We start from the raw sequence: 14,060 nt of genomic DNA on the forward strand, positions 1-14,060 counted from the left end.
AGGATCGGTCCTCTACCCGAAAAAAAAAAAAAAAAAAAAAGGACCTCTTGTGAGTCCGTGCGGGTAGGTACCACCGTCCTACCTTTTTCTGCCGTGAAGTAGTAATGCGTTTCGGTTTGAACGGTAGGGCAGCCGTTGTAACTATACTGAGATCTTAGAACTTATATCTCAAGATGGGTGACGCATTTACGTTGTAGATGTCTATGGGTTCCAGTAACCACTTAACACCAGGTGGGCTGTGAGCTCGTCCACCCATCTAAGCAATAAAAAAAAACATTTTACATGTGGAAGAAATGATCTCTAGGAGTAACACTGTGAACGAACTCAGTGGATTTTGGTAGCTGAAAGTTGCCCTTCGCGTTTTTCCGTGACCCTAGCTTTCCCGTTTCGATTCGTTTTCAATTCTTGTTACATTGCATGCAAACTAAAAAATATTTAATAAAAAAAAACTATTCTAATTCAAAATCAATAAAAAAAGACCATTGTGGTTTCTTTGTGATATTATGTCGATATTACGAGAATTGCCGCTTTTAGGGAAAATTTCCAATACATTGCATATCGGCTCTCAATCGCCTAACTTAAAGGCAACCGAACCTTTAAATTTTGGCATAAAAAAGAAATCACACAGTGGCAGGTCTGGGCTAAGCACGGGAACAGCTATTGGGCTTCACTATTTCTTCTTCTTTTTCTTCACCTTATTCCACTAGGTGGGGTCGGCGCAGCTAATTTTTCTCTTCCATTCACTTCTATCAGCCGTCATCTCAACACTCACTCCTCTCTCTCTCTCATATCGTCATTCACAAACTCCATCCATGTCTTCTTTGGTCGACCTCATCCCCCTTGCACTACCTTGCACTACCATTTCCATACATCTCCTAGTCACATGCATCTTCTCTCTACGCATCACATGTCCATACCACGCTAAACTAATTTCTTTTTTTAGGGGCTTACTGAAGAGGCTATACCCAACGCTTAGCCAGGATTAGTTGGTGCGTGTTCAGGCGGTTCGTAGGTAAAGCAATGTTTTATGTATACGGATTAACATAGTCTATAATACGTCTACGATTTTTTTTAATGTACCTATTATTATTTAATTGGAATAGATATTCTCTGAAAGATGATTCGGAATAATTGTGTTGACGCGCCCCCTGTTTCTTATAAAATGAACTAACTGCGTAGCAAATACCAAAAATTTATTGTTCAATTTTACATGTAACAAATAGATGGCGCTTATTTATTCATTACTACCTTAACCTGTCGGGAAGCCTTATCCAACTGGTTTTATTAATCGACAAAAAATCTAAGAAAAGTTTTTACTTTGCATTTATTTTTCGAACATTCCATCTCGTTTTACTGGAAATTATTCAAAAACTCAGATCAAAAGTAATATATTTTAGATATATCAATAGATGGCGCTGTTGTAACTGTAACTGTTGTAACAGTAAAAATTCAAAGGGTCAATTTAATAGGAAACAATTTAGATTGCCTGTTATTCATTCTAATTTTAACATTTTATGCTCTCAAACAAGCAAAACTTTCAGCGACGGGTGGTCGATGCTATTAGGTACTAATAAAAAAGCGTTAGAAGTTGGGGGAAAATTAAATACTTAGTGAATGAATATAGCCCACTTATTTTTTGATGATAAAACATAATATTGTATATTTCTGATGTCAGTAACTTAATATAGTAGTAACCTTGAGCTAAGCTGACGACGAGCTTGCAAAATAAATACCGGAACCCTTCAATATTTACTGTTATAATCAGTTATAATAATCCAGTTTTTACTTTATACAGTTTGTAATATATTAAAAGAATGTGTACCTATTTCAACTTTTCGTTCTAAATTGATCTGCCTTAAGTGACAAGCAATTGTACTGTAACATGTAATCTCCGAGAGTTGAATCAATGTGTAATCTATACTAATTTAAAAACCTACAGTAGTTTTTACGGATGTTCCGTTATAACTACTGAACCGTGCATCCGATTGACTTGAAACTCGGTATCCATGTAGAAAATACATGTACTTAATGGATAGGCTAATATTTATATGAGTGTTGGACTCCCTAATATTAATGACAATAAATAATAATGTTAATTTTAAATGTCAAACGAAGCGGGCGAGTATGTATGGGTTGTTAAAACATACAATTCCAGTCAGTTGACAGCTCACGAGCTTCTTATAATGATCGGTAGATGCCGTTGGCACTATAAAGTAAGGTTTCTCAATGAGGTATTTAGATGTCGCTAACCGTCACTAATTTTACTATCGTTATATGTTTTTGGATCACATTTTTGTTTAATATTTTAATTCTTTCTTTTTCAATTTAATTACATTATGCATTGCATTGCCTTTAAGTTTCAGATTTTGTATCCAATTACGATAAATAGTATCTTGATACGCAGGATTGGTTTCATTTTGAAAATTGTCGCATCTCCATACCTCAGGAGTACTGGAGAGATATATTAGACCAGGCTAAGGCCAACCCTGGGGCCTAAGATGATAAATACTTCAAGGTATTTACTGTGTGGCTGTCCTCGTAAAAAAAAAGCACAATCTGTACCAATTCAATTTAATATCTATGATGTATTATTAAGATAATCTTCTGCCTTTTAATTTTATTCGATGTGTATTTTGTTTCTTCTTAAGTTCGTTTCTTTATTTTATTGTTTGTAAATTTAATGTTATGTAACACCTAGATAAGCAAACGACAACAAATCTTTCAATCAACCACAGTTCCTTATTGTTTTCCGAATCAATAAATGTTTGTGTTGATTTCAAATTATTGTTTTTTTACCCACTCACTTCTGGCTGTTTTTTTTAATTATTGTTATTAATTTAAGAGCATGTTATTATGAAGTAAAGTTAAAAAAAAGACATTTCATCTTTTTATTCATTTTCAAATACAATAACATCTATACAATTGTATACTACGACTAAAATATGTTTATTATAGAACATGTAGTTGAATAAAATTACTTAATTAAAAGACGAACTATAAAATATTTGTAAATAAACAAACAAACAAAAGTAAATAATGTTGACTTGAAAATATTTTAATCACAAACTTTGGTAACTTGAATAAATAAAATTAAATAAATTACATGCAAATAAATTAAGACCTATTCAATATTTTTCTTCATTAATCTCACTCAAAATGTGCATCGCACTAAGCATATTTAGATTAAAGACTCAAAAACGTATTAATAAAATATTTTTGTGTCTAGTCTGAATGAATAAAATTTTAAGTTTAGAAACCATGTTCAAATAACAGGCTTTTAGGCTATTATGAGTCTTTGGTATATATTCATAGACAAAACAACAAAAAAAAAAACAGATCTTAAAACAAGTAGACAAGATATACATGTTTTAAAACTAATTTTTTATTACGATTAAAACATTACGATTGCACTTTTAAAATTATCTTTTTCTAATTATTTACAGATTTCGTGAAAATTGGCAAACAAGATTACAAAGTTTTTGTCAATAATGATATTTATGTTTTTAATGTAGGCATAGTTCTATGCTCGGCTTCTTTCTTCGGCATGGCAAATTTGGCATATTCAGTAACTAGTTATTTCCGTTTCTTAATCGATTTAAATTTATATTTGGTTTCACTTTATTTCACTTACAAACAAAGGATTAACATTAGACACATTAAAGTTATAAAACACTATGATTGCTTTCATTAATACTGAGGTTTGGTTATTATTGTAATACTGAATAAATGTTTACCTTAAAATAATGAAATACAATGAATGAAATTTGCATAAGCAATGTAAAAAAGGATTAGAAGTTAAATAGAATAAAAATTAGTAAAAAAATATTAAAGTCGGTACTCACGTTCATTGAATATTTTCGCGCTCATTAATGTTACGTTATTAACTGATTTTATTTAATCATGAACTAATAACAAAGCAATTATAAATTTAACGAATTCATAGGATGTTTGATTCTTTCAAATGCAATACATTTTTGTCGGAGTTACTGGAAATAAATCAATAACCAAAAGTATTTTATTATAGTGAAATATTTCGGTGTAAAACACATGTACGAAATAAATACACATTACATATAGTAAGTATTGTTAAACATAATAAATACCTGTTAACATAACATAATTGAAGAGAACAGCAAAAATAGCTTGGTTTTTGTTTAGAATTAAAAAAATTGGCTTACGTTTTTCAATTCTGCTTATTAAAATTTAAAATATATTTTATACATACAATAATACTGAACAAAACGCCATCACTTGATTCTTTTTTCATTTTCCAATGAAGTACGTTATTATTAATTCATTATAGTTGTGTACACAGTACATGATTAGTTCAATATTTTTTTTTTCGATTTTGCTAAAACATGTTTTATGGATAACTATTTGTTTCATAATTAAGTAGGTTTTTTTTTCATTAAAATAATTAAAGTCATCTATCTGCAAAACCAACATTAGAAAATGTAAAAACAGTCCTTCATCATATTATACAAACGGTTTTCAGTACCCAATATTTTTATTATTCTTTGATATATTATAATATCCTAAATAAATAATTCTACTTAATTTAATGAGTATCTATTATTTACAATTTGTTTTGATAAAAAGACTAGCCTTGGAACGTCGTTACTGCATGTAAATAATAAATTTTTAGTAATTTAAATTAAAAGGATTTAAATAAAATGTTTACAAATAAAAATAAAGGTGCTTCGATGCCTTCCTTGTCATAAACAATGTACACTAAATACATTGCTCTTTTAGTGAAGGCTGTATGTTATGTACCCGCTTGAAGACAACTTCAAATTCATCTAAAAACTTCATTGTTTGAGTCCAATTCCTAAAAAAAATTCTCTACCTTCACCTACCTACGCTTCAGTGTGCTTAGTGCGAATTTTTTAACGTTCTCGATAGCGTAAATATTAACTCGAATTTGTATAGAGTTGGAACGTTTGCCGCTAGGGGCGCTGTTCCAACTGTATACAAATTTGACTAACTTTTACGCTATCTAGAAAGTTTAAAAAATTCGCACTAAGCACACAGCTTATCTAATACAGGTCCTGTCCAAGTTTGTTTCCAATAAATAAACTTGCATTAGATACTTTGCTTTGATACTTGCAGAGACTTTTCGTAAATAAAATCTCAAAACTTTTTATATGCAAAAAGGAAAAGGCAAAATAATCAAGCTGTCTCAAGTGATGTCCCTACTAATCGAAAGCAAACTGAAAAAAAATTATAAAGTTATAAATATATAATCTATATCAATATTTGCTACAAATCGTATTGAGTGAGCTTAATTTGTATATGCATTGAGATGACGTATGTGTAGACTTGTGCGATATGAATGCGGTCATTTTCATTGATCGCGGAAATGTAGTAAGCAGCGGAGATTGATCTGTGGCTAGTGCATTTAGGTCAAATACCGCGGACATGCACTCGGTATTGAGTGTTCGGCATTATTAGACAGATAATGAAAGGCTATCTATACTAATATATAAATCTATAGTGGTTTTTACGGATGTTCCGTTATAACATGACCATGCATCCGATTGACTTGAAACTTGGTATCCATGTAGAAAATACAAGTGCTTAATGGATAGGCTAATAATATGAGTGTTGGACTCCCTAATAATAATGAAAATAAATAATAATGTTAATTTTAAATGCCCAGCGAAGCGGGCGAGTACGGCTAGTCCTTGTATATTATTATTCGCCGAATCATTTCGCATCGGTATGTTTATCCGTATGCGGTAAATGCAAATTAATTAATTAAGAAAAATATATCTCGGTATTAATTTTAAAACAAATGGAAAATCGTAGAACAAAGAAAACATCGAAGCACCCTTGGTAAAAGATAACGTAAAATTAAAGTGTAATCAAAAACACAATGTGCTCATTTCAGTTTATAAAACTGGTCATGCGTAATGGGGGTAGGAGCCGAGATGTGACGTCACGTGGGGTGGTGCCATAGTGTGGGGGGAGTACAGGTTGCTGCCCCCGCCCCCCCAGTTTCCCCACGATGCTGACGGAAATATCGATGCTGAAACAATGATATTCTAACCTCAGTCATTAGAAAGGTGCACAATACAATCGTTTAGCAACTGCAGTACGCGCATACCTACTAACCTAGTTGTTATTTTAAATGCTTGCATAATATTATCACTGTCAAAGGTTCATTCTTTACGGCCAATGTAAAGTCGTTTGGCTGATCTAATAGGTTTTTATCGACACTTTATATATATCTCACGTCCTAATTTAACCTGTTCTGAGGCTTAGAACAAGTTAAATTGGTTGCAAGCGCCATAAAAATAGTTTATCACAAAGAGGTTTTTTTACAATTAAACTATGTACCATAAACGTTTCAAAAACTATACCTACTTGTGTATTTAAAAGACGGCTTTCGCATTTGCTCCGAATATAAATCACAAATATGATTTCCAAAATACCATAGTTTAAATATTCAATGGTGCGCACCAAAGTGACATTTATGAAAATAAAATTTAACTGATCGTAACTATCCACCGTATTTCTTAGAGGTTTTAAAAAAAAAGAGAAAAAAAACCGTTACATTTTACACGTCCTGACGTAGCTCTACATTCGAAATAAGAATCGCAACTCTCTGCAATTTAAATAGTGTACTTGTACGCCATTAAGTCAAGTGTGATCGTGCCGGTGGCAGCGACAACCCGTTTGGAGCGTCTCGCAAATATTTGTGTAAGCAAGTGTACCGAAGCATTAGCCTCGAGATACAGATTACAGCGGGCCAGCATACACTGCGACTGAAGGGCGCATTTTATTAAAATCTAAACCACCTGTCTCGTCTATTATGGAATCGATTTTTAAATACGCGTTTAAAAACCAGCTTCCTTGGAATCTATAACAGATTTTTTCTGGCCCTTTTGTTTGTACTTAATTTTAATATGCAACAGACTAACAAAAAGGATTTGTCAAGTTGGGAAATCACATTTGAAGAATTTCGCAATGGCCTAATTTAGTATGGTAATGAAAATAAAAATCTGAGTTTACCTGTGGACGTAGGCATGGCCGCGTGTGGAGCCATGAAGGATGAGAGCTTAGCCGAGTGATGGTACGAGCTCATGAATAGGTCGCTCTGGTATTTGTAAGCCGGGTCGCTAGCGGCTGGTTGGGTGGCCGCAGCCAGCCCTTGGAAATCGAATTTGTAGGCATACCTCTTGCCGTGGACTTTCGTCATTATATTTTTATCGTAGTAGTATCTGTGTGAATTACGAAAATATTAGTTTAATTTGGTAACATTGTTGTTTTGGCGGTTTTTTTGGTCAGACGCTCCATGTATGCGAAGTTATTCTTACAAACAGCGTCTGAGCATATCTTGTTCATATATAAAACTGAATAATGTTTACAGCCAGCTCGCACAGACATCACAGAAAAATCGCAAAGCCAAATACAAAAAAAAAACGGGTACCCGAAAAATCGCCGCGTCAAAGACGCACATTGCAATGTCTCAACACCGCTACACGTTTCACATTCCGCGCGTCTTAGAAAGGTGCAGCGTGTGTTGAGGCCGATCCAGCGGAATTGCTGGGTTCATTTACCTCAATGCCCTGCTTAGCTTGTCATAGTTCATATTTGGCTTGGACTTGCGTTCGCCCCACCGCCTTGCCACCTCGTCCGGATCAGTTAGCTTGAACTCCCCATTAGTGCCTTCCCATGTGATGCAGCCCGCATTGCTGGAGTCACTCAAGAGCTCTAGCAGAAATTGCCACAGCTGGATTTGTCCTGATCCTGTTGTGTTAATAACAATTTAATAAAAAATAAAAAAAAGACGGTTGAATTTTTGTCACTAACCATTTAAATTACACAATTTATATCATCTACATATCTATCTATATACATATATAAAAATGAATTGCTGTTCGTTAGTCTCGCTAAAACTCGAGAACGGCTGGAGCGATTTGGCTAATTTTGGTCTTGAATTATTTGTGGAATTCCAGAGAAGGTTTAAAAGGTAGATAAATATGAAAATCCTCGGAATTAAATAAAAATAACAATTTTGTTTTCCGGATTCCTTTTGTTTGTTTTAAGTTTATTTTATACAAAAGTTTAGGTATTTTATTTATCGATTGAGGCACTACGAAGTCTGCCGGGTCAGCTAGTTCTTCATAAATTTCTAAGCGATTCAACGGGACATTCAAGAAAGCGATTAACAGTATCTTATTTAATACAGTAGCCCTTTTTATCAGTAAGTGAGAGAACATCGCCGCACTAAGGGAGCGCAGGGGTCGGGTCCCTAGCGTGGAAAACACGCTGCGATATTACGCGGGCATGTTAGAAACTCGCACGACTGCACCGCTCGGGCGCACTCGTGTGGAACGCAGCGAGTATGGTCCGCAAAAAAGGATACCTAAAAATATATGTTTACTGGATCGCTTTTGTAGAGTATAGTATTTTATAAGGAATAGTTTTTATAAGCGCATTAAAAATAGCTGTTATTCCATACTTTAAACTTCAAAACATGTTTTGTTAACGCCACTCGTAGGTCCAAATAAATCGTAAAAAATCACAAAATAATGTTTAAAAAAAAACAAACACTATTTAAATAAATACATATATGCGTAACAAATTACGAATGAATCGATTACCGAGAATGCATTTAATATTGCAGGATAATTAATTAAATTAAAATACTTTGGATATTGTTTTGCGTACCATACTTAGTCCGAAGGCAAGATCACACGAGCGCATCCCATGATTTATCCGAATGCCGGACGATCATGTCACAACACTCGCAACTTGCGCGTTCCGCATCTCGGCTCATTCGGTCCATTGTGTACAGCACGGCTCATCGATTTAACGACGTGCAATTAATACTTTGATCGCGAAAATATTGTGAACCAAGATTTACGGATGCGTTATTGTATTTTGTTGAGACTCTTACGGAACAGACTTAATTTTTTGAAGTTATACTTCTTTAGGCGCTTTTTTTCACTGGTGGTAGGACGCCTTGTGAGTCCGCACGGGTAGGTACCACCGCCCTGCCTATTTCTGCCGTGAAGCAGTCATGCGTTTCGGCTTGAAGGGTGGGGCAGCCGTTGTAACTATACTGAGACCTTAGAACGTAGATCTCAAGGTGGATGGCGCATTTACATTGTAGATGTCTATGGGCTCCAGGGACTACTTAACACCAGGTGGGCTGTGAGCTCGTCCACCCATCTAAGCAATAAATATAAATAACATAAGGCGCGTTATGAAAAATTGATGAGAGTGAAATTTTACGATGCACGCGCACCGGACACAAAATTAACAGAAATGAAGTTGCCCACAAGTGCTACAATACAATTGAGGTTAACTATCCGTATGTATTATTAATATAAATGACAAAATTATTATTTAATATAATTCATACTAAATATTATTAAATTATTAACGTTAAATATTTATTATTAATTATTTAATATTTAAAAAAAAAAGAAATCAATTTAATAAAAATAAAGTATAACTTCTTACGCGCGTACATAATAAGTAAACGCACCCTTTTTTATATTAAGGCAGAGCATGTTCTCGTAGTTTAGTGTAAATTAAATGATTTTTGCTTCGTAAATAATAGCTAACTTTATATTGATTTAAATCTATATATGTATATAAAAATGAATTGTTGTTCGCTAAAACTCGAGAACGGCAGGACCGATTTGGCTAATTTTGGTCTTGAATTATTTGTGGAAGTCCAGACAAGGTTTAAAAGGTAAATAAATATGAAAATGCTCGGAATTAAATAAAAATAACAATTTTGTTTTTCCTTTGACGTGTCCCCCGTCGGACGGATTCCTTTTGTTTGTTTTAAGTTTATTTTATACAAAAGTTTAGGTCTTTTATTTATCGATTGAGGCACTACTAAGTCTGCCGGGTCAGCTAGTATGTATATAAAAATGAATTGCTGTTCGCTAAAACTCGAGAACGGCAGGACCAATTCGGCTAATTTTGGTCTTGAATTATTCATGGAAGTCCAGAGAGGGCTTAAAAGGTAGATAAATATGAAAATGCTCGGAATTAAATAAAATATAACAATTTTGTTTTTCCTTTGATGTGACCCCCGTCGGACGGATTCCTTTTGTTTGTTGTAAGTTTATTTTATACAAAACTTTAGGCCTTTTATTATCATATATTTTATTATGGTGGGTACCACCAACCTGCCTATTTCTGCCGTGAAGCCGTAATGCGTTTCGGTTTGAAGGGTGGGGCAGCCGTTGTAACTATACTTGAGAGCTTAGAAGTTATATATCAAGGTGGGTGGCGCATTTACGTTGTGGATGTGTATGGGCTCCAGTAACCACTTAAAACCAGGTGGGCTGTGAGCTCGTCCACCCATCTAAGCAATAAAAAAAAAGCTCAAAAGGTTGGCGCGCAATCGTTTACTAGTTCATGAAGGATTCAGAGTTTCGCATTAATGCAAAGATCTAAACTTTAACTTTGTTCCGTAAACAAGGAAACCACGTTAGACGCTTTATTGCAGATACGTCCGGCTCTGAATGTTTAACTAATATAGTTGTACTGAAACACGAATTTATGTTCGGCGGGGAAGCGATATTAGCTTGCCTTGTGTTATGTAAAGCTGATTTTAATAATTTAATTCAATGCGGAATTCGAGAGCTTAGACGTAATTTGTTGAAACGGAATATTACGAGGAAGTAGGCGACACTAAAATGCGCCTCCGGATGGAGATTCAAAGAGATGCATGTACTTACTGTTATTTTTGTTTTTTTTTTGTTTTTTCCATTAACTCCCATTAACTAGTACGTTTCTTTCGGCCTTTCATACAAAAATTTTGTAATAATGATAGTGTATGTATTATATTATCAACACAAGCGCTAAAATTGTCTTTAGGTATCCGTCTATTTAAAACACAAGTATTGAGGAATTACGGAGTTGAATTTCATTATTCTATTGAAGTAGTAACTAATCTTTGTTCGTGTCCATAATGGCGTTTGGTTGTACAATACTTTTGTACGCGTGACGTCATTTGGGGTTAAAATGTATGACAAGCTTAACCGTAGATCACACAAATACACAACCCGTTAGATTAGACCCGCTTCACGCATTTTGACGTGTATAGCTTATTGTGAATTGTACATATTTCGAATATTTTGTTGGGTAATAAATAAAATAAAATGAAAATAGTATTTCACAAAAAATTATCACTGTCCGATAATGCATTTTAATTTAATTAACTTAGCTTTTTCATTGCCTTGTTATTTATCTTCAGATGCCTATTTCTATAGTTTGGTATGAATGAAAGACACGGGAGGATAAAACGTAAACGATCGCTGCCATTTTATTTTTTCCTGGTCCTCTATTAAGTAATATTTATTAATAGCTACGGTGTTTTGATTACTAATTCAATTCAAAGACTCGACATTTTTGAAAATTTGAAAATTATTCAATCGATTTCGTTTGATTTTTCATATGACTTTAAATTCATTACATTCAGAAAACGCTAAATGATTCTGCCGAGAAAACAACTTTGTAACTACATTTTTTTTTTAAGTATTTTTATTAAGCTAAGCTAAAACTATTCTCCCTTCTAATGCGTTCGAGGTGAGGGCACACCTCAATCATGATTACAGTGCAATATAAAAGTCCAGTAAGTCAAAACCGTGTGAACGGCTCTGTGTAATTAGGGGCCAGGTCTGCCACGTGCCAATAATTGTTTCCACTAAGATTTATTGGCATGAAATTACATGCCGTGATTCGAACTGTGTACGAAGGAAATTATGCGTAATCATTATAGTCTGGGTTTTGGTTTAGTCATTTTTATTTTTATCATATTTTATTATGTGTATTTTTAATAACTAGACGTCCCGCAGTAGTCGAAATTCGACTATAATTAATTGGAATCGTAAGTTTGTACACTACTATGATTGTATTTTATACTTCTATAATTACAAATTTCGCCAAGACTACAATATAAAAAATATTAACAAACACAAACAATATTTAATCTATTCTCAATTTGACAACAGACGTCAAGAACAAAAGTTTGATAATAAATAGTATGCATGCGTGTGTGCGTCAAATACATGGTATGTAGTGTGTGTAATGTTTTCTTTATAAATTTAATGTATATTTTATGCATTATTTTAAAACAATATTAGCATTGTGTACTTTATTCTCTATAAGTGTGGAAAATTTCATACTCCTCCGTCCACGCAATTTTCGTAAAAAGGGATACAAAATTTTTGCTTCACGTATTAATATATACATTTTAATGATTTAAATAGCTCAGCTTCCACCGATTGATAAATGAAACATAGCTCTGTTCTAACTGCATACAAATTTGAGTTAACTTTTACGCTGTCGAGAACGTTAAAACCCTCACTCAGCACACGAGTCACGTTTTCTTGTGACTCGTTAATGGCTACTCGCGCGCCACCTATTTATTATACGTTGACGGTACTATCACTGAAACCTACACTGGAACGCAAAGAACCACAATCACAACCGAATGAATATGTCCGGTATTTGTAAATAACAGACATGCAAACAATGTTTTTTTTTATTTTAAAATTATCTTTTGCATTCAGAAAGAATCTCGTGGGATAATTGTTCTTGAAACACTTCTATTAGCTTTCTTTGTATGTATGTTTGTTTGTTTATATGTAACTGAATCTATAATGTCATTTGCCCCGGCTTCAAGACGTCCTATTAATTTGATAATTTGCGGACGCATCAAGGACCGATGGCAAAACAATAATATTATATGTAGGTATGTTCGCTCTAATATCCTGACCTCTGTCAGAAGAATAAAAGAATAAATAAAGATCAACTAGATTGTTAGTTCGGTTTGCTATTTACGCGTGTTTGTTCTTAAACTACATGTATTTTATCATACGTTTGTTACTGATGCCCATAGTCCAAGAGATGATGATGTGATGAGAAGATGTTGAATGTTTATCTATTACTATTGACTATTAAAATGGTGATAATTGTGACAAATGTATGCTTGCTGTGTTGTACCATCGATTGTATTCTCATCTGGAACATTTCGATTTAGAACTGATTTTACGTTATTGAAACAAAAAAATCATTTAACGACACCAACAATTTGAAAACATGTTTTTCGGCAGTAAAAACATAAACAATAAAAAGCAACGAACAAATTGTGTAAATTATGTATTAAATTAGTAATTATATAACTCAAAGATTATTTTCGTCTAAATGACAAGTATCTTGTTGCCATATTACTAGAGATGCGACGAAGGGTTCGTCGAGTAAACTAACCCATAGACACAGTCCACGGAGTTTCTCGCCGGATCTTCTCAGTGTGTCGCGTTTCCGATCCGGTGGTATATTCTGCGAAGCACTGCTCTTGCTAAGGCCAGAGTTAACAACGTCATCAGGTTAGAGCCCCGTGAGCTCACCTAGGTGAGCTCACGGGGCTCGATTCATCGAACGACTAGTCGTTCGATGAATCTAGTATGACCCCTCGCGGTCATTAGAATAAATAGGCAAAAAAATAGATGTTGCTAATAAAGTCACGTGCAAGGTCGTGACGCAATTTACGTTTAACGTAGTCTTTATGACGTCATACCGCGCCACACGACCGCGTCACGATATTGTATATAGAGGGTGTTGTTTTATTATCTGCTTGAACAATACTTTATGTTATTGATTAGCAGTCCTTAAAAAATATATATATTATATTCATTGTTTTCGTTTTTTATATCGATTTTTTTTTTCAGTACACCTGTTTCCCTGATCTTCTAACCAGCGCCGGGCGTCAGGAAATACTCCAAAAGGTAATGTATCGTTACGACCTGTTTGTGTTTGTGTAAATAGTTAGAAAAAAAAATGCTTTTATACGATTTCAGTTTGTAAGTAGTTTATTATTTCTTTGCAAACAAAATGACAAATTTCTATGTTTTTTTTTAAATAAATAATATATACCGAAAATTTTTATGTAGCCTATTTTAACTGAGTCAAGTTAATTAATAATCGGACGAAACGCTTATAAATATTGGTACTACAAACATTCAGAGATTTCTGAAAATCTAAACCAATCTAATCCGTAGTCGGCTAAAAAGAATGCGTTTCTCACG

The 14,060-nt window shown here is 33.8% G+C and overlaps 1 protein-coding gene and 1 long non-coding RNA gene across 4 annotated transcripts in view; one reads left to right on the forward strand and one right to left on the reverse strand.

Moving 5' to 3' along the window:
• Nucleotides 1–329: 329 nt before the first annotated feature.
• Nucleotides 330–14,060, forward strand: part of LOC149503625 (uncharacterized) — a 109,252-nt gene continuing 95,521 nt past the window's right edge. The window contains exons 1-2 of the long non-coding RNA XR_016323940.1: nucleotides 330–1,012; nucleotides 13,704–13,760. This is a non-coding gene — a long non-coding RNA (uncharacterized LOC149503625). The remainder of the gene's footprint in view (nucleotides 1,013–13,703; nucleotides 13,761–14,060) is intronic.
• Nucleotides 944–14,060, reverse strand: part of Ets65A (DNA-binding protein D-ETS-3) — a 121,086-nt gene continuing 107,969 nt past the window's right edge. For 2 of the 3 annotated variants that reach the window (XM_089731569.1, XM_028187329.2), the window contains exons 7-9: nucleotides 7,563–7,752; nucleotides 7,015–7,223; nucleotides 944–6,028 (exon numbers count right to left, since the gene is read on the reverse strand). In XM_089731569.1, coding sequence (XP_089587695.1) covers nucleotides 5,904–6,028; nucleotides 7,015–7,223; nucleotides 7,563–7,752 — 524 coding nt within the window. In that variant the 3' untranslated portion in view covers nucleotides 944–5,903. The remainder of the gene's footprint in view (nucleotides 6,029–7,014; nucleotides 7,224–7,562; nucleotides 7,753–14,060) is intronic. The other variant, XM_028187330.2, reaches the window with a different exon arrangement.

Source organism: Bombyx mandarina, chromosome 01, assembly GCF_030267445.1.
Source record: "Bombyx mandarina strain Sakado chromosome 01, ASM3026744v2".
Lineage (NCBI taxonomy): Eukaryota > Metazoa > Arthropoda > Insecta > Lepidoptera > Bombycidae > Bombyx > Bombyx mandarina.